The sequence below is a fragment of the Rhineura floridana genome, chromosome 11 (assembly GCF_030035675.1).
Source record: "Rhineura floridana isolate rRhiFlo1 chromosome 11, rRhiFlo1.hap2, whole genome shotgun sequence".
Lineage (NCBI taxonomy): Eukaryota > Metazoa > Chordata > Lepidosauria > Squamata > Rhineuridae > Rhineura > Rhineura floridana.
Window position 1 is genome coordinate 16,667,967 of NC_084490.1, and position 27,034 is coordinate 16,695,000.

The following is a 27,034-nucleotide window of genomic DNA, read 5'->3' on the forward strand; positions in this document are numbered from 1 at the left end:
CTTTGTTCCCTCTCCTCTAGTATGAGGGGTAATGTCAAGGCATGGCCATTGTACCCTCCAACTTAGTTAGCTAGATACAAGTAGCACCTTTCCTATCTAGTGTGTATTTCTATTAACAAAGTAGTCTTTTCTTATTTTGAAACCAAATCTAAGTCTGAATGATTTAAAGCAAGATAAAGGCTCCCTTTCTCTCAGGTAAAATCACTCCTATGAAGCACAGAGTGCTGAGCAAACTATGCTAAGCTAAACTCTGCTAATTTACTAAATCTCTAATGAGTCTAGCAACCATTGGAGAACCCAACAGACGGGACTATTGAGCTATCAAACTGGACCACAGTGTGGAGAGAGATAAAGATCTGGCCCATTGGGCCAAAAAGGTTCTCCATCCATGGTCTAAATGAGGCGACACAGTCCTTTGGACTTGGTGTTTAGACTGTGTATTACAGAAGGAAGAATTTTCTTTCCTTCATACTGTAGAAAAACAGGTGTGCAAGTTCAGAAAATCAGTAGGCCTTTCCAATCCCTCTGCAGCAGTTTGTCTCTTCCTGGTCCAGGCTGGATTTCTGGAATCATCTGGTTGCATGGGAATAGAAGATGCTTCTTTATACCAAGTGGTCTATCTAGCTTTGCATTTTGACACTGAATGGCAGCAGCTTCCCATGGTTTCAGGCGGGAGTCTTTCCCAGCCCTTCCCCAATCAGCCCACCCAGAAGCGCTACCTACAGAATGCCTTCCAACAGTTAGCTCTAGGAAGCAAAGGGAAATGTTCATTGCTACACCTTCTGCTGGTAAATGTAGGCATGCTGAATTATTCTGTTCTGTACTGCTACTAATACCAATAATGTATTATGCTGCTTAAATGTATGTTGCTACTTAAAACCGCCCAGAGAGCTTCGGCTATGGGGCAGTGTACAAATGCAAGCAAGCAATACATAAATAAATAAATAAATGACAACAGCACAGTTTCCACATGTCCACTTGGGGGACATCCTGACATTCATGGAGAAGTCTGATCTGAAGAAGTTCAAAGCTGAACTCCATAAGTTCCCAGTCCAGAAGGGCTTCAAAAATATCCCAAAGCAGTTGCTGGAGGAAGCAAACGTCTGGCAGCTCAGAGACCTGCTGATCAGCTACTACAGTGAGGATTATGCTCTAGAGGTGACAGCTGAGGTGCTGAAGGCCATAGACTGCAAGCAAGATGCAGACGAGTTGCTCTTCTACTTTTGGCAAGGTAAGGAGTTCTGAAGGGGGGAGTATTTGGTTGATCCTTATTATCTCATGGCTTCAGTCTGTATTAACAGCACAACTCCTATCCAGGGTTCCATTAAGCCAACCCTGAACTACAAGAATAAAGGAGGGAAATAAAAAGAAATATCAAATATATTAGTTTATATAGAAAACATTTTATTTTCAACCAGATTGCTAATGCTTAAGAAATTATAAATATCTTCAGCATCCTTAGGATGCAAATAAACAGTAAAAATGAAATGACTCTCTTGTTGTTCAGATTATCCTTTGTTGAAAGCAGAGTCTTCTTTTCTTCTTGCTTGAATCCTGCAAGTAGTTAAACAGACCTGTAAGTTAAGTGGGTTTGCACGCCTTCCCAATCCCTCTGGAGTAGTTTTTATCTTCCTTGGCCAGGCTAGACTGTTGGAATCCTCGGAGGGCATAGGAACATAGGACGCTGCATTAGACCAACTGGTCCATCTTGTTGACATGGACAGGCAGCATCTTTCCTGGATTTTAGGCAGGAGCATTTCCCAGCTCAACCTGATACCTGGGTTTGAACCTGGGATGAGTTGCATGCAAACCATGTGCTCCACTACTGAGCCATGGCCCTTCCACACTCAGCGTAGCCTGAAGGGCTATCTATTGAATTTGTTTGATAGCACATAGAAAGAGAAAGGGAAGGGTAATGGCAGACCTTCTGTTGGTTAATGTAGGCATTCTGGATTTTTTATTTTCAATACTGCTACTAATACAAACAATGGCAACAGAATGGTGGTCTCCACATGGACGCCTGCTGGCCACACTGGAAGATTTGGGGAAAACTGATCTGAAGAACTTCAAAGGTAAACTCCATGAGTTGCCCGTCAAGGATGGCTTTGTCAATATCCCCAAGACATTGCTGAAGAAGGCAAATATTTGGGAGCTCAGAGACCTGCTGATCAGCTACTACAGTGAAGATTATGCTATGAAGGTGATGGCTGAGGTGTTGAAGGCCATCGACTGCAAGCCTCAAGCAGACATGCTGATCTTCTTCACCAGGCAAGGTAAGAAATTTGGGAGGGGAAATACTAGCTGATCCTGATCATTTCATTATAGGGGTGGGGCCCTATGGAAGGGAGGTTTCTTTACATGGGTCAAGGGCATTTGAAATCTTCATACAGATTTCAATGAAAATTGGAGGGATGACTAAAATCAACAGCCTTTCAAGATCAACCATGATTCTCTCATACTGATTCCTTCATTTTTTTAATCAATGCTCATTAATATCTGATGATCCCAGGTGATTATTAGAAATAAGGAACTGGCATTTGTGCATCCCACAATAAGCTTTGGGCTACCCCCAAATGATGATCTCCAGCAGTGTTGTCTTTGAGATAGCACTGATAGCTTTGTTGGCTGCAGGGCACTGTCAAGTATGGTGTCCGCTAAAAGTCAAACAACATAAAAAAGGAATGAGGAAGTGAGGAGTGTGTGCACCTATATGGGATGCCTGTGTTCCCTCAGCCTTACTTTATATTCACCAATAGGCAAAAAAACCCCTTGCATTTTAAGAACATACCTATAGCCAACAAATATTTCTATCAAACTTTAAGAACACCTGCCATCTCCAAAGATGGAAAATTACATTTTTGTATGGTCATGTTCTTCGTATTTTGCTTCTTTCCTGTGTTACTACTGTTTCTATAGAGAATCTAACTTAGGAAATTATATTTCTGTCATTATTCATCCTAGAAATCTGTGTCAAATTTATTTTTCTTAATTTCAAAGCCTTTTTATTGTTCAGTGTCATATGTGTTGTGTAAATTTTTGTTTTAATATGCAGAGATAGGCAGCTTTCTGAAATGTGTCTGTGTGCCAGTGTGTGTGTTTACCAAAGCAGCAGGCTTTTACCCTGCATTGAGATCACTGAGACTTGAGACTTAGTAAAATAAGAAAAGCTACTTTATTTATAGAAATACACAGTAGATAGGAAAGGCATACCTAGTTCTAACTAAGTTGGAGGCGCAGTGCCTAGACGTGTGTACTGTCCTCATGGCTCAAGAGAGAGCAAAGACAAAGATGTCTCCCCTCTCTCGGACAGTCGAAGAAGAGAAGAACAACGGGCGAAAGGAGGAGAGGCAAATAAGCTTCCCTAAGCATATCAGTCTGCGAGGGAAGGAAGTCAGTCAGAGAACATCACAGATAAAGGTAGCCAAGCCTAGCCATCTGGAGGACCATAACTCTATCTCCCTTCTGGAACATAAACAAAAGAACAAAACAGGAGTTGCTCTTGCCCCACTTCCAACAATATGATGGTGAAGACAGCCTTTTGTGTTTCAAACTTGAGATTATGCTTTATTTCTATTTTGGGTACATTGACAGTTAAATCTGAAACTGCAGTTTGATGTAAAATCAGAATGATTACAATATGTTGCTATTTAAGCAATGAATCTAGCTGTTGGGGAAAAACAAACTTGGCCTGCCCAAGATGCATGTTTTCAGCCTGCTATGCCTAAACCACTCCACTTAAGGAAAGGTGGGCATGGTCAATTAAAAACACAGAGCACACCTAGAAATTTGCTAGAACATATTTCACTTTCCACTGTTTTATCTTGTGCAAACTGAGACACTCCTCATGTCCATTGGAGACTATTCTGCAGAATACTACTGGCGATCACTCATGATAAAGTAAAATTGTCTTCCAAAACAAGGTTGGTTGGAAGACACCTGTGCATGATTTTATTTATGTGGGAAGATTGGCACACAACGATCAACACACAATCTTGACAGAAAAAGGCTTTGATCCAATGGATGGATACCACAATGATTGGAAGTATTTTATCTGCTGAAGCCTTCATCCACCTTCACAGCTGTTGTAACATACACATTGTTATCCTCCACCTGTTCTGCTGTTGAGGACATTCTTTGATCATTCTTTGTCTGGTTCCTCTCCCTTGATCTTTCCGCCATGGGCGACCCTGCTGGGAGTACATGACTCCCGACAGCATCGCTCACAAGGTTCATTGGAACACAAAAGCCCACTCACCACTACAAGGTGACGATTCAGCTAGTGAGTCTCCAGAATAGTCTGTGCCATTATTCTGCAATTGTTTTTGGAGTTTTTTTAGCGTAAATTTTGCAAAGTGTTGCTGTACTTCACATATTCACAGAAACAGAAGCAAAAGAAAAGAGGGGGGAAGAGGGAGAGAAGGGGAGGAGGGGGGAAGAGGGAGAGAAGAGGAGGAGGGGGAGGGGAGGAGATTGGGTGGGCATGCACTGGGCAGAGAGAAGGCCCCTTTCCAAAAGGAAAACATTGTGGGCAGTATCATTTATCAATATTTTCCCCACCTTTTTGTTCTACAGCAGGCACATGTAGTCTCCCACCCAAATTTATACCAAAGCTGTCACTGGCCACATCCACACCAGACCTTTATTTCACTTTAGTAATGGCTTCCCTCCAAGAATCCTGGAAAGTGTAAGTTGTGAAGGGTGCCGAGAGTTGCTAGGAGACGCCCTATTCCCCTCATAGAGCTACAATCCCCATAAGAAGGGCTGACTGTTAAACCACTCTGGCCATTGAAGCTCTGTCAATAAGAGTCTCCTAACAACTCTTAGCACCTTTCACAAACTACACTTCCCAGGATTCTTTGGGGGAAGCCATGACTGTCTAAAGTGAAATAAATGTCTAGTGTGGGTGTGGCCACCTGATTAGTCAAGCCAAACAGCTATGAGTCTGGCTTTTAGAACACTGACGGTTCTTACTAAGCATGCCTGATGTTATAATATACTTCAATGTTAAATTTCTTAAATTGATTAAGAATCAGCCACACATTTTTTAAACGTTTCAACTGCAGAAGATGAAGATCAGAGTATGGGGCAAGGTCGGTAATAGGATTACAGGTACTCTGTGAACATGGCTGATTTTTCATTAATTTCAACACATCAGGAATAAGCTTGCCCAGATTGGTCTATCCTCTGACTATCTGTCATCGCAAACTTTTTCCTCGGCCAGAATATCCATCTGTTCCCATCTTAATGATATCGATTTTCAAACTGCCAATAATGAGGCTACCAAAACTTGCTCTCCAGTATATTTTAAAATGGATTTCAAACCTCTTAAACAGGCTCCCTATCTGGATTACCTCGAAGCACCCAATTTACGTCTGGCCTTCACTAGGGCCAGATTTAATTCCCTTAACTCCGCACTCTTGACAGGGAGATATAAGGGGATCCCCCCTGACCGCTGCTTTTGCCCTTGCAAATCTGGCAATATTGAAACACTTGAACATGTTATATTAGTGTGTCCTATGTATAACTATATACGTCATACATTTTTTAAAAAACCAATGGAAACTATCTCCTGGATGCCGTCCGATAACAAAATACGCTATCTCATCTCAGGCAGTAATAGGGGAATAACAGCTGGAGTTGCCAAATTCCTGCATGCTGCACAAAGTTTACGCTCTAATGTTCTTTCTGAGTAATGTATAATACTTCATCGTTAATGACATGCCTTTCTTTTAATGTTCCTTGTTAACTTTTTTTACTCTTTTGTAATGCTTTGCTATATGACGGGTCCTCTTGTGGATAAGGAATTGGTTAAGAAGCAGAAAGCAGAGAGTAGGAATAAACGGACAGTTCTCCCAATGGAGGGCTGTAGAAAGTGGAGTCCCTCAAGGATCAGTATTGGGACCTGTACTGTTCAACTTGTTCATTAATGACCTAGAATTAGGACTGAGCAGTGAAGTGGCCAAGTTTGCTGATGACACTAAATTGTTCAGGGTTGTTAAAACAAAAAGGGATTGCGAAGAGCTCCAAAAAGACCTCTCCAAACTGAGTGAATGGGTGGAAAAATGGCAAATGCAATTCAATATAAACAAGTGTAAAATTATGCATATTGGAGCAAAAAATCTGAATTTCACATATACGCTCATGGGGTCTGAACTGGCGGTGACCGACCAGGAGAGAGACCTCAGGGTTGTAGTGGACAGCACGATGAAAATGTCGACCCAGTGTGCGGCAGCTGTGAAAAAGGCAAATTCCATGCTAGCGATAATTAGGAAAGGTATTGAAAATAAAACAGTCGATATCATAATGCCGTTGTATAAATCTATGGTGCGGCCGCATTTGGAATACTGTGTACAGTTCTGGTCGACTCATCTCAAAAAGGATATTCTAGAGTTGGAAAAGGTTCAGAAGAGGGCAACCAGAATGATCAAGGGGATGGAGCAACTCCCTTACGAGGAAAGGTTGCAGCATTTGGGGCTTTTTAGTTTAGAGAAAAGGCGGGTCAGAGGAGACATGATAGAAGTGTATAAAATTATGCATGGCATTGAGAAAGTGGATAGAGAAAAGTTCTTCTCCCTCTCTCATAATACTAGAACTCGTGGACATTCAAAGAAGCTGAATGTTGGAAGATTCAGGACAGACAAAAGGAAGTACTTCTTTACTCAGCGCATAGTTAAACTATGGCATTTGCTCCCACAAGATGCAGTAATGGCCACCAGCTTGGATGGCTTTAAAAGAAGATTAGACAAATTCATGGAGGACAGGGCTATCAATGGCTACTAGCCGTGATGGCTGTGCTGTGCCACCCTAGTCAGAGGCAGCATGCTTCTGAAAACCAGTTGCTGGAAGCCTCAGGAGGGGAGAGTGTTCTTGCACTCGGGTCCTGCATGCGGGCTTCCCCCAGGCACCTGGTTGGCCACTGTGAGAACAGGATGCTGGACTAGATGGGCCACTGGCCTGATCCAGCAGGCTCTTCTTATGTTCTTACGTTCATTGACCGCAAAATAAAGAACCATTAATTTCAACAAATTATGAGACCACTGACAGAAAAAAGTCCAATGGGGTCTGGATTTTTTTGGTCTTGTTTTACACTTTGAACTCTTGATTCTCTCTGACTGTTTTGTGTGTTGCCATGAAAACGTAGAGGGTTGTTAAGCAAGAGTTTCTGAGTTCAGAACTATAAGTTGTGTAAGGTTTTGTTTTGAAATGTGCTTATGGGAAGCAGCAGAATGGCACAGGAGGTATTTTCAAATTAACATTGCGGAATGCGAAAAATCCATGCTGGCTATAGTATACAGCCACTCTCATGGCTGTACAATTCTCAAAGCAGTTGTGTCTCTCTCTTCTCAGAACTTGTCACCAACCAGCCACTGCTAAACAGGCTTGCAAGATAGTAAATGTATAAGGTGTTGTAATAGTCACAGATGTCCCGGAATCTTTTTTTCCTTCAAATTTTTGTCGTATTGTGTTTTTGTAGTGTTTTTTGTTTGTTTGTATATGTTTTTATGATTTTTATTATGATATATTGTATTTTATCTTGTTTGTTCACCGCCCTGAGAGCTATTCTGCTAAGGGCGGTATATAAATTGAAATAATAAAATAATAAATAAATAAATAAATAAACACAAACATAAACAGACGTATGTGCAACATGTATCCACAGCACCCCACAATAAGCTTTTGGCCACTACAAATGATACAGCCACATCTCCAGGAGATTGTCCTCTAGGAGATGGCAGTGAATTATGTCCATATCGATGCTTTGCTTCAGCCAAGGCACTGTCAAATGTGTCTATCCATGCCAAATAATTTCCAAAATATGTAGAAAGGGATATGGAACTGTGGATATTTTATTATTTTATTCACTCCTCTCTGCTTAAGTGTGTCCCCTGCTGCTGCTGGGACACCTTCAGTCTGTCAGCCCTTTCCCAGGAGACTGTACCTGCTGCTGCCAAATCTTATGTGGTTGCTTCTGGAAGGGGAAAACCTATTCTTTTATTAACTACAGTTCCCAGGAGTTTGTAGCAGATGCTAAGCAGACTTTTCATGACCATCCCTTTCCTCGTAAGAACTCCCATGTTGTTTTTCATGCTGGTCCATTTTGGGAGGCAACAAGTGACACTGAGAAAGGACAGGTCACGTTAAGAACATAAGAAGAACCTGCTGGAAAAGACCAATTGCCCATCTAGTCCAGCATCCTGTTCTCACAGTGGCCAACTGGATGCCTGTGGGAAGTATGCAAGCAGGACCTAAGCACCACCGCGCTCTTCCTTCTTGCAGTGTCCAGCAACTGGTGTTCAGAAGAATAACTGCCTCCAATACTTTCACCTTGATTTCTTCCCCTACTGCGCATAGCCCATTGGTTTGACTAAGTAAAGCTGCTGATGTGTACTCACTTTCTCAATATCTAGGAGCAGTGCAACTTTCCTCCAATTATGAAAGGCATGTCTTCGAGCGCCAGCCTGCCCAATTTGTGTCATCGAAAATTACTGAAGGTCTGGAAAAAGTGATTTCATCAGGAAGACCTACCAGAGGGTAATTTTTTATTATTATTATTATTATTATTTATACCCCGCCTTTTGGCCAAAGGCCCTCAAGGCGGCTTACAAAGAAAAATAAACACAAATATAAAAATACATGAATAAAAGCAATACAATTTACAAAAATTAAACTAAATAACAAATAACATTATTAAGAAAAAAAATGTCCAAGAAAAATTTTGAACAAGTGAATTTATGTGCTTAAAGGGTCAACTGAAGCAACAATGATAGCAATGGCTTTCTCTTCTCCCAATTTTTTGTATGCTGCAGTCTGACTAATTATTGAGGTCTTTGGGCAAATCACTGTTAGTAGTTCCTTATGGCTCTGATGACAGCTTATATCCACAAAGAGCTGTGCATTCAGTATTGTGGGCCCAACTTTGTGGAATTTATTTCCAGTTGAGATCAGGCATATAACTCTATGCTGAACTTCCAGCACCTACTGAAGACTTTTTTTGTACCAGAAGATATGTTAGATTGTTTCTGGTTTTATAGTAAGTTTTTAACTGATTTTGTCTTTATTGTAATTATTGAACTCATGTGCGTCACTTAGAAACTGTAAGTGTAACTGTAAATTGTCAAAATAACTAAACATAAATAAGCACTACTGGTCAAAAACAAATGTAAAACACTTTCATTTTTGACATTACAAGAAAAACCAGCAGACAACTGTGCTTAACCAAACAAATGTTTTAAACTAATAAATGTTTTAGCACCAATTAAATAATTATGTTTTTTTTAAATGACTGCTTTTTAAAATTGCCATTTTGGTCCCTTCTCTTTCCTGCCACAGATGGATGTCTCATGCCCGCTGGTGTGAACAGAACCCAGAGGGATGTAGGAAAAACAAAAGTGGGAAGAGTCTCTTGCAATTCTGCTTGTAGCTTCCAGGGGAAGGGCAGTGATTGGGTAGCACTAGGAGGCACTTGTCTGAAAGTCCACAGGCTAGTTTGTGCGAGTTTCAGAAGGCAAAATTTAAAATTTTGCTTGGAAGGGAGCTGTAGCGAGGAAAAAGGATGGGCAAATATGTAAGTGGAATGGGCATTACGTAGGTATTTGGTGATAATGGTTTCATACTGTCTTAGCAAATACTTGGGATGTATTCAATATGCCCGCACAGTTTGACCTTTTCCTGCAGATACTCAAATCAGAAGACCACAGGGAACTTTCTAAGTTAACCATTTGCCAGTACAACAAAAATGTGCATTTTTTGCTGAATCTGGCAAGTTGCCAGATAGTTCGCAGGGCAAACCCTGTACCATGGAGATATGATTATAGCTGGATCCAGTGGAGCATATTGAGTTGTGAAGTAGGAAGTTCCATTTCAGATCTCGCCTCTGCATTAAGCCACTGGCCAACTGTGTACACATTCCTGTTGACTCTGTGTCCAATGTGCTCCCACTGCTGGTTTGGAAAGAGGTATACACATGACATTAGCCACAATCCATATCTGTCCTGTAGTTTCTTATGAAATATTGCATTTTGATGAGTTTGTTCCCAAACCAGCTTTGATTCAAATTGAGAAAAAGAATGGCCTAGCTGGATCTTAAGGTGGTGATGTGTATTCAGCCTCTATGTGGTTTGTCTCAGCCTCTGCCACCATCCCCTCCACTGCACAATATAGAGATAATACTACTAATCTACCATTTAGGGTAGTTTTAAGGATTTCTGTTGCATTTCATAGAACAGGGAAGACATTCAGGGGGCACACAGACAGACATAAAACCTTCCCCTCCAGTCACTTTTTCTCTGTCTCTCACAAACACATTTGCTTTAAGCCTTCCTCCACTCCCCTGCATTCCTGGTAAAGGCAAAATGGCACTCCTTAGCAGAACGGGGACATCTCTCTCGCCTGCCCCACCCAGATGAAGGCTGAGCAGCTGGGGAAAGTAGGCATGGTTCCCTGGGGCTTGGTGGACTGCAGGGAGAGTTGCTGAAGGCTACATTTGGCTCGCAGGCTGCAGGTTCCCCACCTGTGACATAAAATAATGGTTGGAGGAGGCCCTGTGGGCCATCTAGTCCATCCCCTGTGTGATGCAGGAAATCCAGAGCTAGAGCATTTCCAACATTTACATTTGTTGTTCTACCATTTTGGCCTCTGGCCCTGCCCAGCACTGGCATGTGGTCCTCAGAAAGTTGCCATGAAGGGAATGCAGCCCTTGGGCTGAAAAGGGTTCCCCACCACTGTAGTAGACCAAGTAGAGTGGCACTCTTGCAGCTTCTCATGAGCCCTCTGCCTGAAGCCTAACATAGTAAAATGCATTCAGCCACTGACAACTGGTGGCTGGTGGAGGGAAAAGAAAACAAGACATTTTTTGACCTGCAGCAGTTTGTCTGAGCAGACTGAGCATATAAATGACTAGGTTGAAGTTCTGGCATCTCAAGTTAAAAGATGCCAGAGGCAGAGAATTGGGAAAGATTTGCTGGTACCTGAGACCTTGAAGAGCCACTGCCTGTGAGAGTTGACCATACAAGGTTAGGTGAGCCAACAGTTGCTTCAGTACAAGGAAGCAGCTTGTATTCTAACCAGGTTCTGGATCTTCCCCCCACAGGTCATTGGAAGGAATCACAATCTCTGGTGATGAGATGATCCACAAGGGAAGAAAAGAATTAACTGAAATTCTTCAAGAAGACCTGGAATTCTTTTTACATGTGTTACACTCTCACTGTATCATCACAATGAGTGAATATAAGGACTTGTTCAGAATGGAGAAAGGTTCCAAGATGAAGATTCAAAAACTGCTGAGTATGATCCAGGAAAGGGGGGAGCAAGCTTGTTACCGGCTCCTGGAATGTGTAGAAATGATGTATCCAGGTTCAATTCAGATCCTGCTATTTGCAATGCATGGTGAGTTTGATTTAAGTGTTCTTCCTTATCTTCAATGCAGCTTCCTCCTTGTAACAGTCATGTCAGGTAAGAATTGTCATTATTTTACAGGTTTGGGTCAAAATCCAGTGCACTCTGGCCACTCAGTGCTGCGATCAAAATCCCTGCTATCTGCAGAGGAGAGGAGGAGCCAGAAGATTGAGAACCCTGTTGATTCTGGGGGAAGCGTCAGGTGTAGCCGGTGTCCCAGTGAGGTAAGGGGATGGATGCATCCTAGTTTGCATTACCTCTCCCAGGAATAAGGTATACATTACTGCTTTTATTGTATGCCTATAGCCAGAGTGACTAAAGTTTGGGGGAGCATCCAAAAGTATGGGGGTGGAATTTGTGTAATAATTTTTTTCTACAAAAAATAAATAAAGTAGGCAGAAATGTTTTAGGGGGTGAGCCTAGCCCTCCCCCACCTGCCATGGACCTATTTTAGTGTGAAGCCATTAAATATAAATTTCTAGCTCACTGTGAAAAGTACCTGTTCTGTTTTGGGGTATTTATTTACCCATCTTGCTATTCAGAACTAGCAGGTGATAGTTGGTAGTAAGGCTATGTCGTGGAAAAGAACCACACTCTGTTTGGGTCCAAGTCAGAAGAAGTTTATTCAAACTACAGCTGTAGGAGAGAGCTGAGAACGTGCTAACATAGTAAGCAGTCCTACAAAAAGATCTCTGCCCCCAGGCAGAACTAAGGAGCTTACTATGCCAAAAGGAAAGAGGAAATAACTTTCTTATCAGCTCTTCATGTTGCTAGGGCATTGCTAAGGAGTATTACAAGTAAGCAGGTATTAGACGAGCACAAGGCCAGCAGTTAGTCAGAAACCATAAAGCCATCCTGTTCAGTAAACAATTCTTATCAGTGCTTTTCCATACTCTGCACATCCTTACATCCTTATTCACATACTTTACCAATCTTGCAGATATCCAGAATCCTTTTCTTCCACAGCTGCATGTAGGCAGATGGCCCTTAGCACTAACAAATCATTGCACTTCTGTAGAATTGCAAGCAGAATTGCAACTGACTTTTCATATTTCTGAATTGGTGTGGAATCATCATGCCTTATTCATATTTTACAGGGGTGGGAGAACATGAGGTAATTTGTAATCCTTGCACATTTTCCAGTACATTTTAAGTATCTTTCATTATTTATTTATGTATTATCATTATATCTTCCTCCCATAGGTGTCCGGGCTGGCAAACATAAAAACCAAACACTTTAAAGGGGGGGGGAGAGATTTTAAAGTGTTTTAAAATCATAATTGAAACACAACTACAAATAAAAACATTCTAAAACACCATTCTAATAAACAATTAAAATTCTAAAAACTCAGTTAAAAACATTATTCCACCAGTGATCTTCAAGTTGCCAAGAGTAGTTTGCTTCAGTCATCAAATGCCTAAGCAAACGGGAATGTTTCCAAATTCCTCCTGAAAGTCAAAGGTTATGGAGACAGATGCACCTCACTGGGGCTTGCATTCCACAAATGGGGAGCCACCATTGAAAAGACCCTGTCACAGGTCAACACCAACTTAGCAATGCTCAGTGGTGGCACTGCCAGCAAGCCTCACCTGCTGATCATAGGATCCGAGATGGTTGATACCGGGGGAGGCACTCTTTTAGATATTTGAATCCCAAGCCATTTGGGGTATTGCATGCTAATACTAACACCTTTAATTGGGCCTGGTAGCTCACTGGCAGCCAGTGCAGTGTTTTTAGGACCAGTGACATATGATCCCATCGAGCTGCCCACATAACAGACTAGCAACCCATTCTGAACTAGCTGCAGGCTGTGGACCCTGGCTTCAAGGGCAGCCCTGCATACAGTGCATTATAGTAGCCCAGATGGAAGTCACCAGAGCATGGACAACTGAGGCCAGGCTATCTTGATCCAAAAATGGCTGTAGCTGGCCAATCAGCCTCACCTGGGCACAAGCACTCCTAGCCACAGAAGCCACTTGGGATTCTAGTGACAAGCTGGAATCCAGGCATACTTCCAGACTATGAATTTGTTCCTTTAGAGGGAGTGCAACCCCTCCCAGAACACGGGAACCACCCACCCACAACATTTCTGTCTAATCAGCATTCAGCATCAGTTTATTAGACCCCATCAAGCCCATCACTGCCTTCAAACACCAGTCCAACACCTTCACAGTCTCTCCTGATTCAGACAGAATGGAGAGACAGAGCTGTGTGTTATCAGCATACTGATGACACCGTGCTCCAAATCCTTGGATGTCAGCTACCAACCGCTTCATACAGATGTTGATTAGCATAGGAGACAGAATGGATGCTTGTGGGACCCCACAGCCCGAAAATCATGGAGCTGAGCAACAGTCTCCTAGTACTACGTTCTGGTAACAGTCTTGCAGTTAGGAGCGGAACCACTGCAATACAGTACCTCTAATTCCCACCTCCTTCAGTCACTCCAGAAGGACACCATGGCCAGTGGTGTCAAAAGCCACTGAGAGATCAAAGAGAACCAACAGAATTGCATTGCCTTGTCTCTCTCATGATAAAGATCATAAATCAAGGCCGCCAAGGCTGTTTCTGTGTCGAAACTGGAAGCCAGACTGGAATGGATCTAGATAATCAGCTTCTTCCAGGCATGCCTGTAACTGACTGGCCACCACCCTCTCAATATTGCCCAGGAAGGGAACATTACAGACTGGACAGTAGTTTTCTAAATGTGCATTCAACTTCCAGTAGAGTTTGTCAGATGTTACCATGTCCACAGGTGTCTCCAGAAGGCTATTCTGAGTGCATCTTGACTCTTGTGTACATTTATCCAAAATGCCAGTCCTCTGCTTCCCTTTCATCCCCCTTATTGCTACTTATCTAGGGCATAAATCCATAAGAATGTACTGCTTTGTTATAGGATCTTCCAGAAAAAATCAGCCCAGAGGTGGTTTGGGACTCTGAAAGGGGTCAAGAAACCTACAGGTGAGTTATATCTGTCTTAGAACTTTTTCAACTTCCTGCTTTCAGAGAATGTTTTCTACAGTGAATTATCTGTTGAGGATCCTGGGCCAAGTTCAACAGGACTCAGTCTGTTCACATAGGTCTCACAGTCATCACATATGATGGTGTAGTAAAACACACTCAGCTTTACATCTGTAGCTGCATATTGCAGTGGAAGATCAGCGGTGATAATCAAGTTGTCTTTCAAGGAACCATTATTAACGTCCTCATTAAAGAACTGCTGGGTTCCCTAGTAGACAGCTTGAAAACCACTGTTTTAGAGCATGGCTGTTGCTTACATGCAGTGCCTGATAATAGAGGCAGCATCAAAGGAAGATTGGTTAAATCAGAACAGAGTCTAAAGAGATCGGAAAATTTGAAAGGTTGGATTTTTGGAGGTAAGGAACAATGGTTGTTGCTACTCATTAATAAATAAACTCGAAGGAAGGACAAAATCTCATTTTCTCTGTTTTTCCTTCCATGGCTTTATTGCAACTTTGCAAAAATCTGCCATTTGTGCTCAACTATCTAGCAATTTGCTGGCATCCCAACCATCCATCTCATTAATTAATTGTGATTTTGGGGCTTTCAACTGCTATCTTGTGTACCAAAATACACACTCACCTGCTTCACTGCTTTTCCACATGTCCAAGCCACTTTTCTCATGTACTTTTTTCTGAGGGGTATAAGTGTGCACAGTTCTCTTTTCAATCTTGAGAAGTTTTATAGATTCTTTGAGATTTTTTGGTCAAAAGTTCTTGAGTCTAACTTTCACAACTAGCTCTGCTTGTCAGGCTTTTGCCAATCTCTTGTAAAGCTGCTCATTCTAGGAGGGACCTTCTTCGGTTTTCCACCTCTTCCTTCAGGAATTGGCTCTGAAATAAGAAGCTCTGACCCAAGGAGGATCAAGGTTTTTAGGTTCACCATCTGCATCATAGCATCTTGGTTTTTGCCAGATCCCAGCCACGTAAATAACAAAGAGAGAGTTGACACAGTCACTAAGGACAAAGCTAGATGTGATCTACTTATTTACACTTGCCACTCCCTCAGTCACTTGTAAAATGGGGGGAGGACTTTAGAAGCTCAGTGGGCATGAGAATTTTTACTGAAGTTCTAGCAAACATAAATACACTAGGAAACACAAGATCAATAGCAGGGCCGGCCCTAGGATAAATAGCACCCTGGGCAAGCCCTCCCCTCCCATGGTCAACTTTGCAGGGCCACCCAGAGGGTTTATGGGACCTGTTGTGGATGTGATGTTGGGGGCCCTGCTGCTTCCTATAAAAACCCATGTAAGTGTGTACAAAGCTGGGGGCCATATGTGAAAATTATTGCATGCATGGACTACATGTGAGAATTCTCACCTGAAGCTCCTTGCTCTGGGATCAAGCAGAGTGATAGATGTGCTTCATTTTTTTTTCTTACATGGGGATCATTGGCGATCACTCATGGCCAAGTAAGGTTGTCTTCCAAGATAAGATCTTTAACAGTGGGTCCATAAGTGACTGTGGAGGCCAATTCTGGATCCACACAGCCTCCCACAGTGAGAACTTAAGTTTCCAGAAGAAGATGGTCGCAATGAGAATTAGTTTGATGTGCCTTTCGCTTAGCTAGTTCGCCCTGTATTCATGCTTCTTCAAAGTCCATAGTGCCTTTGATATAATAGCTGACTTCCATTTGGGATGTTCATGGGCCAAGACTTCCCAGTTCTCGATGCTCATGTTACATTTTTTCAATTAGCTTTAAGAACATATTTAAACCTATTTTGCTGTCCACCGATATTCCGTTTTCATCTTTAAGTCGGGAGTAAAGTAGCTGCTTTGGAAGACGGTGATCAGGCATTTGAACAACAGGGCCAGTCCAGCAAAGTTGATGTTGAAGGATCATTGTTTCAACATTGATAGTCTTTGCTTCTTCCAAAATGCTAACATTAGTCCATCTGTCTTCCCAAGTAATTTGCAGAATTTTCCGGAGGCAGCGTTGGTGGAATTTTTCAAGAAGTTGGGAGTGGTGTTTATAAATGGTCCATGTTTCACAGGCATACAGTAAGGTCGGTAGTACAATGCTTTGTAAATAAACATTTTGGTCTCCCTGCGAATATCCCGATCCTCGAACACTCTATGCTTCATTAGGGAGAATGCGGCACTCGCAGAATTCAGATGATGCTGAATTTCAGCATCGATGTCAGCTTTTAGAGAGAGATGGCTGCTGAGATAGGGGAAGTGATCAACGTTCTCCAGCATCGCACCATTAAGATGGATTGATGGTGCTACAGAGGGACTAGTTCGCACCTGTTGATGAAGCACTTTGGGTTTTTTGATATTAAGTGAGAGCCCAAGCTTTCCATATGCTTCTGCAAAGACATTTAGGATAGTTTGAAGATCTTTCTCCAAATATACGGAGACTACATTATCATTGGCATATTGAAGTTCTACGACAGAGGTTGACATTACCTTACTTTTTGCTTTCAGCCTACTGAGATTAAAAAACTTTCCAACTGTTTGATGTATGAATTCCACACCAGCAGGAAGTTTCCCCTCAATAAGGTGTAGAATCATAGCCATGAAGATAGCAGATAAGGTAGGAGCAATGACGCATCCCTGTTTTACGCTTGATCTGACTCTGAATGGATCGCTCTGAAAGCCATTGTTATCCAAAATTGTCGCTGTCACGTTGTCATGAAGGAGTTGCAAAATATTCACAAATTTATCAGGGCATCCAGTTTTCAGAAGGATGGTCCAGAGAGTGGTTTGATTCACAGTATCAAAGGCCTTAGTCAGATCAATAAACACTATATATAAAGGTCGATTCTGCTCCCGCCATTTTTCTTGAAGCTGTCCTGCAGTGAAGATCATGTCCACTGTCCCCCTGGAAGGGCGGAAACCATTTTGAGATTTGGGAAGGACATCCTCTGAAATAGGTAGGAGGCAATTTGCGAAGATCCTTGCAGGGATTTTGCTTGCAGTAGCAAGAAGAGAGATACCTCGATCGTTTCCACAATCTGTTCTATTACCCTTCTTAAAAAGGGTGATAATTATGGTGTCCCTAAAGTCTTCTGGGATCTCCTCCCTCATCCAGATTTTTTTGATGAGCTTATGTTGTGTAAGTTCAGGCCCACTTCCTTTAAAGACTTCAGCAGGAATCCCATCAGGTCCACTAGCTTTGTTATTCTTCATTTGATTGATGGCTTTACTAACTTCATCCAAATTAGGGCATGCTGCAAGCTCGTCCTAGTTTGTTTTTGTGGAATTTGCGAGAAGACCTCACCAGCCACAATAGAGTTACGATTAAGGAGGTCATAGTAATGCTCTTTCCAGCGCAGTGCAATAGACTCTTTATCCTTTAGAAGTTTGGTACCATCCATTGAATGTAAGGCATTTGTACCATAATTTGTTGGTCTGTAGATGGCCTTTGTGGCATTAAAAAAGCCCCATGCATTGTGAGCATCTGCAAAGTACTGGATTTCTTGAGCTTTCTTTATCCACCAGGCGTTCTTAAGTTCTCTAGTTCTTCTTTGGACCTCAGTCTTTGCACTGGTGTAGATTTGTTTTCTTAGCAGCAAAGTTAATGTCTTTTTGCCATATCTGGAAGGCTTTCCTTTTCTTGTCGATGATATGTTCAATCTCACTATCATTCTCATCAAACCAATCCTGATGTTTCTTAGTTTGGTATCCAATAGTTTGTTCACATGCTGCAATAATGGACATCTTCAGTTTAATCCAGTGTTCCTTAACATTTTCAGGGAGTTCTGTCGGTAGATGTTGCTTGAGAGTTGTTTGAAAGCAAGCTCACTTAATGGGATCTTGAAAGGCATGGATGTTCATTTTACGCCTTGGTTTTCTTCCTTGGAGCCTATGTTGAGGAACAATATTAATAGCCATAGTGGATCGAATTAATCGGTGATCTATCCAGCAGTCATCAGCACTCGTCATGGCTCTAGTGAGGAGTACATCACAACGATCTCTGGCATGGACAATTATGTAATCTAGGAGATGCCAGTGTTTCGACCAAGGGTGCTTCCATGATGTTTTAAATTTATTTTTCTGGTGAAAGAGTGTGTTTGTAATAACAAGATTATGCTCTGCACATTTAGTCAGAAGTAGAATGCCATTCAGGTTGCTATTGCCAACTCCTTCTTTCCCAATGGTTTCTGGCCATAAATTGAAATCACGCCCAACTCTTGCATTAAAATCGCCCAGGAGGATAATTTTATCCTCCTTAGGTATCTCTGATAAGATGGTGTCCAGCTGGGTATAAAATGTTTCCTTGATGTCTTCATCAGCATCTAATGTTGGTGCATAAGCACTTAGGATTATTGCCTGTTTTAACCGGAGAGTTGAGAGTTGTTCATTAATGCCAATAGGAACTTCTGACAACAGCGTCACAAGATTATTTTTAATAGCAAAGCCTAGTGTGGTGTAGTGGTTAAGGTGCTGGACTACGACCTGGAAGACCAGGGTTCGATTCCCCACACAGCCATGAAGCTCACTGGGTGACCTTGGGCCAGTTACTGCCTATCAGCCTCAGAGGAAGGCAATGGTGAACCACCTCTGAATACCGCTTACCATGAAAACCGTATTCATAGGGTCGCCATAAGTCAGAACCACCCATCTCACCTACCCAGGCCACCCATAATCAAGCCAGCCCTGATTAATAGTCACTCCCACCACTTTAGTTTGCACCACATAGGCATTTCAAAGTCAGAATCATAAGAAAACCTTTTTTACTTACTGGGCAACCTTAGAGCTAAAGTGCTTCCCTATGGCAAAATGACGAGTGTATAGCAGGGGTGGGGAAACTCCAGCCTCTGGGCCAATCATGGCCCTTTAGGGGGTTCCATTTGATCTCCAAGGCCATTTCCCCCAAACCATGTCCACCCACTCATCAGTGATGGGCTGATCAGCTGATTGCAGGTTTTCCCCCTTTCCCTTTAGGTCCCCATCTGATCTTGGAGACTTAAAAGTAAAGCACAGGGGATTTAGACAAACGGGAGGTCTACCCACCTGTCAAATTTGGCCTGTGAGGCTAATCTTGATAAGGATCCGGTCTGTGGAGCCAGATCCTTTTTTTAAGTTCCCCATCCCTGGTGTATAGAGTGATGCTTGCCCAGGAGATTCTCTTCCTTATTAGCCTTGCCTCCTATAGTTACTCAGCAGTTTTACAGCAGATTGAATGGGAGCCCAGCCCCTTTACTGGCCAGTCTCTCTCCCCTACTCTGGTTGAATCTGTTGGAATGACACAACAATGCTTGTAGTTAGTTACCTGAACCAGTGGGAGGTGCTAGACAGAAAGAGAAATGTTTTGTGTTCCTCTCACTGACCACCTTGTAACTTGTCTAAGCACCTTTTCCCTCTTCTTCTCTGATCACGCATCCTTCCTTTGTTCTCCCTGAATGTTGGGAGCTCTTACTCAGAGAGATAGCTATTGTGTGTTTTTAGTGAATAAACCTTAACTTGTGTTTCTTAACTTTACCAGTGGTCTTAACAGACTGATTTGTTGCAACTGCTGTAACTCTGCTGACCTTTCAACAGAATCCGGGGCTGGAACTCTCCCCGGTCCCAGCCACCTTCCCACTGGACTAAGGCCGGTGATATTCCCATACTCAGCTATCTGCCTGACTGCATCAGATGCAGATGAACCAAAAGTGAACTCCTCCAACTTTCAGGCAGTGCTGGACTTTTACTACACTATGTTTGTTAAGAAGGTAGCACATGGGCCCTTCATGGGAGTTACAACATGATCCAAGCTTCCCCGCAAAAATATCAATTAGAATAGCAGAGGAAGCTGCATTGATCCCTGTTCAGCCTCCCCTGCTCTTGTCTTTTTTTTTTCTTGCATTCAGATTATGCCCCACTGAGGCTGGCTCCTTCCTTTGCTCTTATACTGATCTCATATTTGAGGTGAGTGGAGCTGTGACCATAACATACCACTTTGGGTCATGGTTGAAGCACCTGAGTGGATGGGATACCTGGAAGTTCCTGGTTGCTGGCCCTTTGCTCAACATCCAAGCGGCTCCAGAAGAGGCTGTGTCAGCTGTTCACTTCCCTCACTTCCTGTGCCTCGCAGGTATGATATGGAACAAAGCTTCCAACATTATAACCATAATAGGAGGAATTCTAAACAGGAATAACTGTCATGTGCATTTCCTTTGTTGACGGGTCAAGAATGTTATGGGGCCAGTGGTGCTGGTTCAATGGACCATAACAAAAGGCTGGTTTATCTGTCTTCTGTGTTTTGTTTCCACTTAGCAATATGTTTTAATTTTGCAATTTTGTTTTCTGAGACTTACTGTATCTTGTTTGTAAGCTGCTTTTAGAGGTCATTATCTTGTAAGGTGGCCTTAAAAACCCTTAAATGATAATGATTTTTTAAAAAAAATCTGGCATGAAACATGGAGGTGGAAGTGGTGAGTTTTGTCACCCAAACTGATGTTCATACATTCTCACTTGTAACATGTTTGTCCATGTTTCCTTTGTGTTTCTTTTTAGGTGAAGACAGTTCCCGAGTCCACATCACACATTTTGTAGAAGGGAGGATGAATCTGGAGAAGCCAGACAGAGTGGGGCCGTACCATGCCGTATTAAGATACCCCAGGTTCTCTCCCCGTGGAGTCATTTTCAAAAAGCCATGGTTTAAGCTAAAGAGAAAGGTCCATGCCGTGGCCCTGCTCTATCAAGTGCTGCAAATCTCAACCCCCAAATTCCACCTGTACCTACTACCCAATGATTCATCTCTAATAAAGGTAACCTGAAATCTCCAACTCTGATCAGTATTCCAGACTGGCTAGATTATTAGATAGATTATACTAACCTTCATACAGTAGCTAGTATGCAAGAACTTGGATCACAGTGAGGCATTGTAGGTGAGCTATATCTAGATTTGTTCAGTTTGGACTAATTTAATGAACTTCTAGCAAACATGAAAATGCCAGTACAGAGAACATGAGCAGGTTGCCTCCACAAGGTCATTTTGGTTCCCACCAACAGTGTATTAAAAGTGACATTTCCATTATCAAAATAAATCCCTTTCATTTGTTGGGCAGCCTCTTTGCCAGAGGCCAAATGGCTGTCTGGTTCTGTAGGCAATGAGATTGTCACTGAACAGTGCAAAGAAAGTATCTTTATGCTACAATTCTAATCGCATTCTCATGGAAGCCTGCACTGAAATCAGAGTAAATGGCTTAGTTTCCCTTACATCAGGGATGAAGATTCTGTGGCCTTCCAGATGTTGTTGGACTTCAGCTCCCATCATCCCTAACCCATGCTGACTGGGGCGGTTAAGAATTGCAGTCCAACAACATCTTGTGGGGGATGCAGGTTCCCCATCCTTGCCTTACATGCTCTAACAACACCTAGAAAGTGGTAGGGCTATAAGGAAAATATCTGAGCATCTGCTCTGAAGGTCATCTAGCCTGTTGGAAAGGGATCCACTCCTCCCGCAGTTTGGCGCCTGCCTTGCAGGTCTCAAAAATGATCTTGTTTACCCTTCCCAGGCTGTCGAGGAGCATGAAGCGAAATGTCTTTCACAGAGACTAGAGAAACCCCCTGGGACCCTCAAGCCTCTGACAGTCGGCTCTCGCTTCTTTGTGCAGACGTTAGATGGTGTCAGAATCTGTCCCAAGGTGAGACACGATGATGATGAAAGGTTTTGCTGGGAAGGAACTGAGGCTGTGAGGTTTGAGAATGGGAGGGACTGAACCAGGATCCCTTCAGGATGGGTGGAAAGCTGTGGGTCAAGCCACATTCATATGTGTGGGGCTTTCTCTCTTTCCCACAGGAACTGAAGTTTCAGCGCCTACATGCAGACCAACTGCAGCAGTACATTGAACTGTATGCTCGGCATATGCAAGATGAGCTGGAGCTCAGCCTGATGGAGAAGAGCAAGGATGAGCTAGTCTGGGAGGCCTCTATAGCACGGGGTAAGGTCTGATCAAGGGGAGGATCACTGGGTTGGACTAGCTTGGAAGGAAGGATGGAAAAGGACATCCCACCACACTCTGTGACTTCCCCCTTTCCTATTCTTTTCCAGATGAGTTGAATTCTTCTCACCCAACACAAGGTCAGTAGGAATGATTTGTTTCCTTGTACTTATATCCTGCCCTTTCTCCCAATGGGAGCACAGTGGCTAATTATAAAGTACTAGATACATGGAACAACAATAAAAAATAACATTCAGATCATTAAGGAGTAGCCTTCACAGAAAGGTTCACCTGATGCCCTCTTTATTGCCTTTTGGTGCCAGATGAAGATCTTTCCATTCACCTCAGATTTTAAAAACAACTTATCTGTTTTAGCCTGGACCTCTCCCTTTCAAATTGAGTTTTAAATGCTATGTCCATTTTTTTTAAATTCGTTACAGTTTTTTGTTTTTGCATATATTGTAATTTTTAACTGTATTTTAAAGAGGGATGTTTTGCTTTGTAATGAAGTTGGTCTGTGTAATACATAAATAAATAAATTAAGTCTGCATGACTTCCATAACCTCTCTTCTTCTAGAGGAGCATTTCCCAACTAGTGGGCCACCAGATGTTGTTGGACCACAATTCCCATCTTTCCTGACCATTGGCAATGCTGGCTGAGGCTGATGGGAGTTGTGGTCCAGCAACACCTGGTGGCCCACTAGTTTGGAAAGGCTGTTCTAGAGAGAAAGGCCTTGTGGGTAAAACATCCATCAATTTAAAAATGAGAGAATCAGTGGAATGGTTTCTCTCACTCCTTCGGTGCAGTGACGGAGGTGTGGGGTGATGATGACTGATGATGCTTCAATTCCTGGACTTTAAAATGAGGAGAAATAAAGCTGACCATAATGACACAATTAGAGATATGAGACTTCGGATAAAAATGAATAAAGCATTTATTATGTGACGTGGGTTTGACTGGGGGTGTTCTTTGGAAGATGGTGGATAATTAATGGGAGAAGTATGAATAGTCAGGGGTTCCCCAAATATGCAGCTTGGCCCAGTGAACCATAGTACTTTCCTTTTTTTGTTGCAACACACCTTCTAAATGTAGGGTCAACATTTTTCTTAATTATTAATAACAAAGGTTTAACTTTTATAACCCTTGCACTGGGAGCAGAGAGAGACCGGTTCTTTAACAAATACATTTCACTGATATTTATTTTATTTTATTAATTATCACAACTACTAGGATATGAAGTCAGATATCTCACATCCTGATCAAGAATGCTACTGGGTCAGGGCAACTCAATAGTTTGAGTAGAGCATTTTCAACACACAGTCTCCGAAGGCCATCACAGATTGGGAATCAGCATGCAGCATGGTCAGCCGCAACACGCTAGTAGCATTGACTCCGCACTGGATCAGAGAAAGATTACATCACTCACGTGCATGTGTGTCTTTGCACTGAAAGTGCACAAGAGCCCATTATTGGCCTGAATGGCCTCAGCAACAGTCCTCAAGGACTTTTAAACTAGATTTCACAGGGTTAAGCCTGCCAAACATCCCCTTTTGTACTAGGAAATCAGTCAAGCTGGTCAAGAAGTTGGCAAGGTGGCAACCCTGTAAGTTCTTCCTGTTCACAGTATCTCCAGCTCTGAGCTTGTGCATTCTTGACTCTCTTTCCTGGTCCCTGTTTTGCCTGTTCTTTGTGATCTCTGTGCAGTTGTAAAGCAGGCATGCTCACTGTGGAACATTCTACAGATCTTTGAACAAGATTCTTGTGACACTGTCTACTTGATTCATACATCTACTCACTCTTTCTTTCTTTCCTTTCCAGGTGCTAGCGGCTGCATACAGACCCGAGCACCGTCCATCAATACTGCCTCAGGAAAGTACGGTGAGTCCCTCCTTATATTTGCAGCTGTTTTTAAACCCTGGAAATGTCTGGGAGGCAGCAGAGCCTGGAGACAAGCTAAGTCCCCCTTGTTGGTTCAGTTTTCCCCAGAGTTCAATGTCTTGCAGCATCCTCTACAACTGATTCTTTTTTTTAAAAAAAGGTTGTCTTTTCTTCTTTTACTCTGACAGAAGCATGTCCACCTTTCTCACCTGAGCTGCATTTCATTGACCAGCACCGGGAAGAGCTGATCCGTCGGACCACCGACGTCGAAGGGGTCCTGGATTTGCTGCTTGGCACCACCATAAATGAGGAACAGTACCAAAAAATCTCCTCGAAGGGAACGAACCCAGAAAAAATGAGGGAGCTCTACAGGCTGGTGCCAAGCTGGAATAACACTGGCAAGGACTGGTTGTATAAAGCACTGAAGGCCAAGCACAAGTTCCTTGTGGCAGACCTTGAAGAGCGATGAGGAGACAGAGAGAGAAGTCCAGCTGTGTGTACAGTGTGACTTCACTTCTTCCCTTTGTGCTCACACATACATTTGGCACAAAGCAGGCGGTCCATGAACCTGCGCAAAGCAGCATTTTCTCCCAGCTGAGCCTCCATTGTCTCGCCCTCTTCCTCTTTGCCCCCCACCAACCCCCCTTGCAAATCTAGAGCTTCTTGCTAGGGCCCAGCCTTGGAATCTGTTTTCTGCACAAAGACTGAGTTGCGGAATGTATGAAGGATACTTTAAAGAATGCCTCTGAGCATGTCCAGAGGGCCTTCCACCCCCAAGGAATCATGGTGTGTCCACCTCTGCCTGCCACACATATATTCACCATTACGGCATAGAACCTCCAGGTCAGTTTTCTTGACTCCCTGGTGGGCTTCAGCCCCAACACCTCTGTTTAAAAACATAAGCACTGGGAAGATGGGTTGGAAGAGCCTGTCATGCTCTGAGATGGTAATATTGACACAACGTGCTAATTTATTGCTTGTATTCCATGCAAAGTCAAGAAGAAACAAATGCAGTCTTGATCATGAAAACAGGCTGCCATGGAGTAGAGGTTTAGTGCAGTTTCCCAGCAGACTTTGAGGACTCCTTTGCTCATTGACAGTTTAATCCTCTGCATGTTTACCTGAAAATAAGGGTCATTTGATTCCATGGGACTCTGCATTCCATTGCTATAAGATTACAGCTTGACTATGCTACTCCAAGTTTAGTGAGCAAAACCTCTCTTGCAGAGCAGCCTGTAGGTGACAGATGAGACCCGTTCCTCCTGCTGTGAATCTTTCTCCATCTGGGAGATGGGAAATGGGTTTTCTAGACTGAGTTAGACATGAGGCCAAAGAGAAACAGCCTGTTCTCAGAGTTTATGAGACACCCACTCAGGGTCACTAAGCGACACCTGCAAGGATGGTGCCCTGTACAAGGGGGATAAGTGAGTCTTCGCTTTTCACTTCTTCTGTCTTTGAGACTTCTTGCTGCTGTATCCCTACACTTCCTTCAGCCTGCCCATTTGTAAATAAATATTTTTTTATTACTGAGACTGCATAAGGTTCCAGTTTTCTCTTCTCCCAAGGAAACGGATCCAGAAAGGCTGGGCCCATTTTGGACTCAGTGCATGGCTATTTGGCCATTTCAGTGACAGGGAAATATGGGTTCAGATCAGAGCTTGGAAAAGTTACTTTTTTGAACTACAACTCCCATCAGCCCAATCCAGTGGCCATGCTGGCTGGGGCTGATGGGAGTTGTAGTTCAAAAAAGTAACTTTTCCAAGCTCTGGTTCAGATCCCTCCAGTGCCAAGAGGCTCACCGGGTTACTTTGGACCAGTTACTGTCTCTAAACCTAGCCTACCCTGCAGGCTTGGTACAACGGACATAGACAAGGGGTTGGGCAGGATTCAAAATCCCTGCACACTGTTCTGAGCACCTTGGAGGAAAGGGCTGATAATGCAGTGAATTAAGGAATCAAAAATTAAATTATTACCATGTTGCTTGAATGCATGCCAGGTGGCAGCAGTAGTTCCACAGGGCTCAAACCACTTGCATGCTGAATAAAGACAAATGAACTAAATGTTGCCAGCCGTTCAACCTGCTTCCCACAGTTTGCAGAGTGTGTGGCATGAGCAAGGTGGTGTACTGGTTAGAATGCCAGATCAAGACCTGGGAGACCAGAGTTCCAATCCTGACTCAGCCATGAAGCTCGCTGGGAGATCTTGGCCCGATCACTGTCTCTCAGCCTAACCTACCTCACAGGCTTGTCGTGAGGATACAATGAAGAGAGGGAGAACCATGTTATACCCCTTGGAGCTCCTTAGAGAAAAGGTGGGATATACATGCAAAAATAAATGAAATAAAAGGAAATTAAATTAAAAGTAAATTAACTGAAGTCCCCTGTGAACCCAAACCTCCAATTGCATCTCTGTGTGGATTACTGCTCTGCCCTTTCCCTCTTTCAGTTGGGTGGCATCTCTGCGTTGGATGCGATTGGTCATTTCTTATGTAGAGATGCAGCAGAGTTATGAGCCTTCAGGGGAGGCTGCTTCTTGCGTCTCTGCCTGTTTCACTGCTCTGGTCTCGCTTCCTTTCAGCCAGGAAGTAAATAAGTAACATACACAGGGATGGTGTCTTCTACGGGGTGGGTAGGTGTGCCTCTTCTTTAAGAAATGCAGAGTTGTAGGATATACTTTGACTTCAAAAAAATAAAACAAGTGGAAATTTGATTGCTGAGATTTACAGATGTTACAGAATTTCCATAAACAACATTTCAGGGAGAGAAATGAATCAAAATGGGGGAGAGGTGTTTTTTTTAAAAAGTGTTGGAAGTCTCATAAAAGTCCCAATAGCCCTTATCCAAGTCCATTGCAAAAGAGAGTG

At 42.9% G+C, this 27,034-nt stretch overlaps 1 protein-coding gene across 2 annotated transcripts in view; it reads left to right on the forward strand.

The window, feature by feature from the left end:
- Positions 1-25,689, forward strand: part of LOC133365896 (uncharacterized) — a 31,505-nt gene extending 5,816 nt beyond the window's left edge. The window contains exons 4-16 of one of the 2 annotated variants that reach the window (XM_061588321.1): positions 959-1,231; positions 1,944-2,273; positions 8,409-8,532; positions 11,090-11,385; positions 11,476-11,618; positions 14,292-14,356; positions 20,217-20,440; positions 20,863-21,116; positions 21,867-21,995; positions 22,151-22,292; positions 22,403-22,432; positions 24,112-24,171; positions 24,360-25,689. In XM_061588321.1, the coding sequence (XP_061444305.1) occupies positions 959-1,231; positions 1,944-2,273; positions 8,409-8,532; positions 11,090-11,385; positions 11,476-11,618; positions 14,292-14,356; positions 20,217-20,440; positions 20,863-21,116; positions 21,867-21,995; positions 22,151-22,292; positions 22,403-22,432; positions 24,112-24,171; positions 24,360-24,640 (2,351 nt within the window). In that variant the 3' untranslated portion in view covers positions 24,641-25,689. The remainder of the gene's footprint in view (positions 1-958; positions 1,232-1,943; positions 2,274-8,408; positions 8,533-11,089; positions 11,386-11,475; positions 11,619-14,291; positions 14,357-20,216; positions 20,441-20,862; positions 21,117-21,866; positions 21,996-22,150; positions 22,293-22,402; positions 22,433-24,111; positions 24,172-24,359) is intronic. The other variant, XM_061588322.1, reaches the window with a different exon arrangement.
- Positions 25,690-27,034: the final 1,345 nt, after the last annotated feature.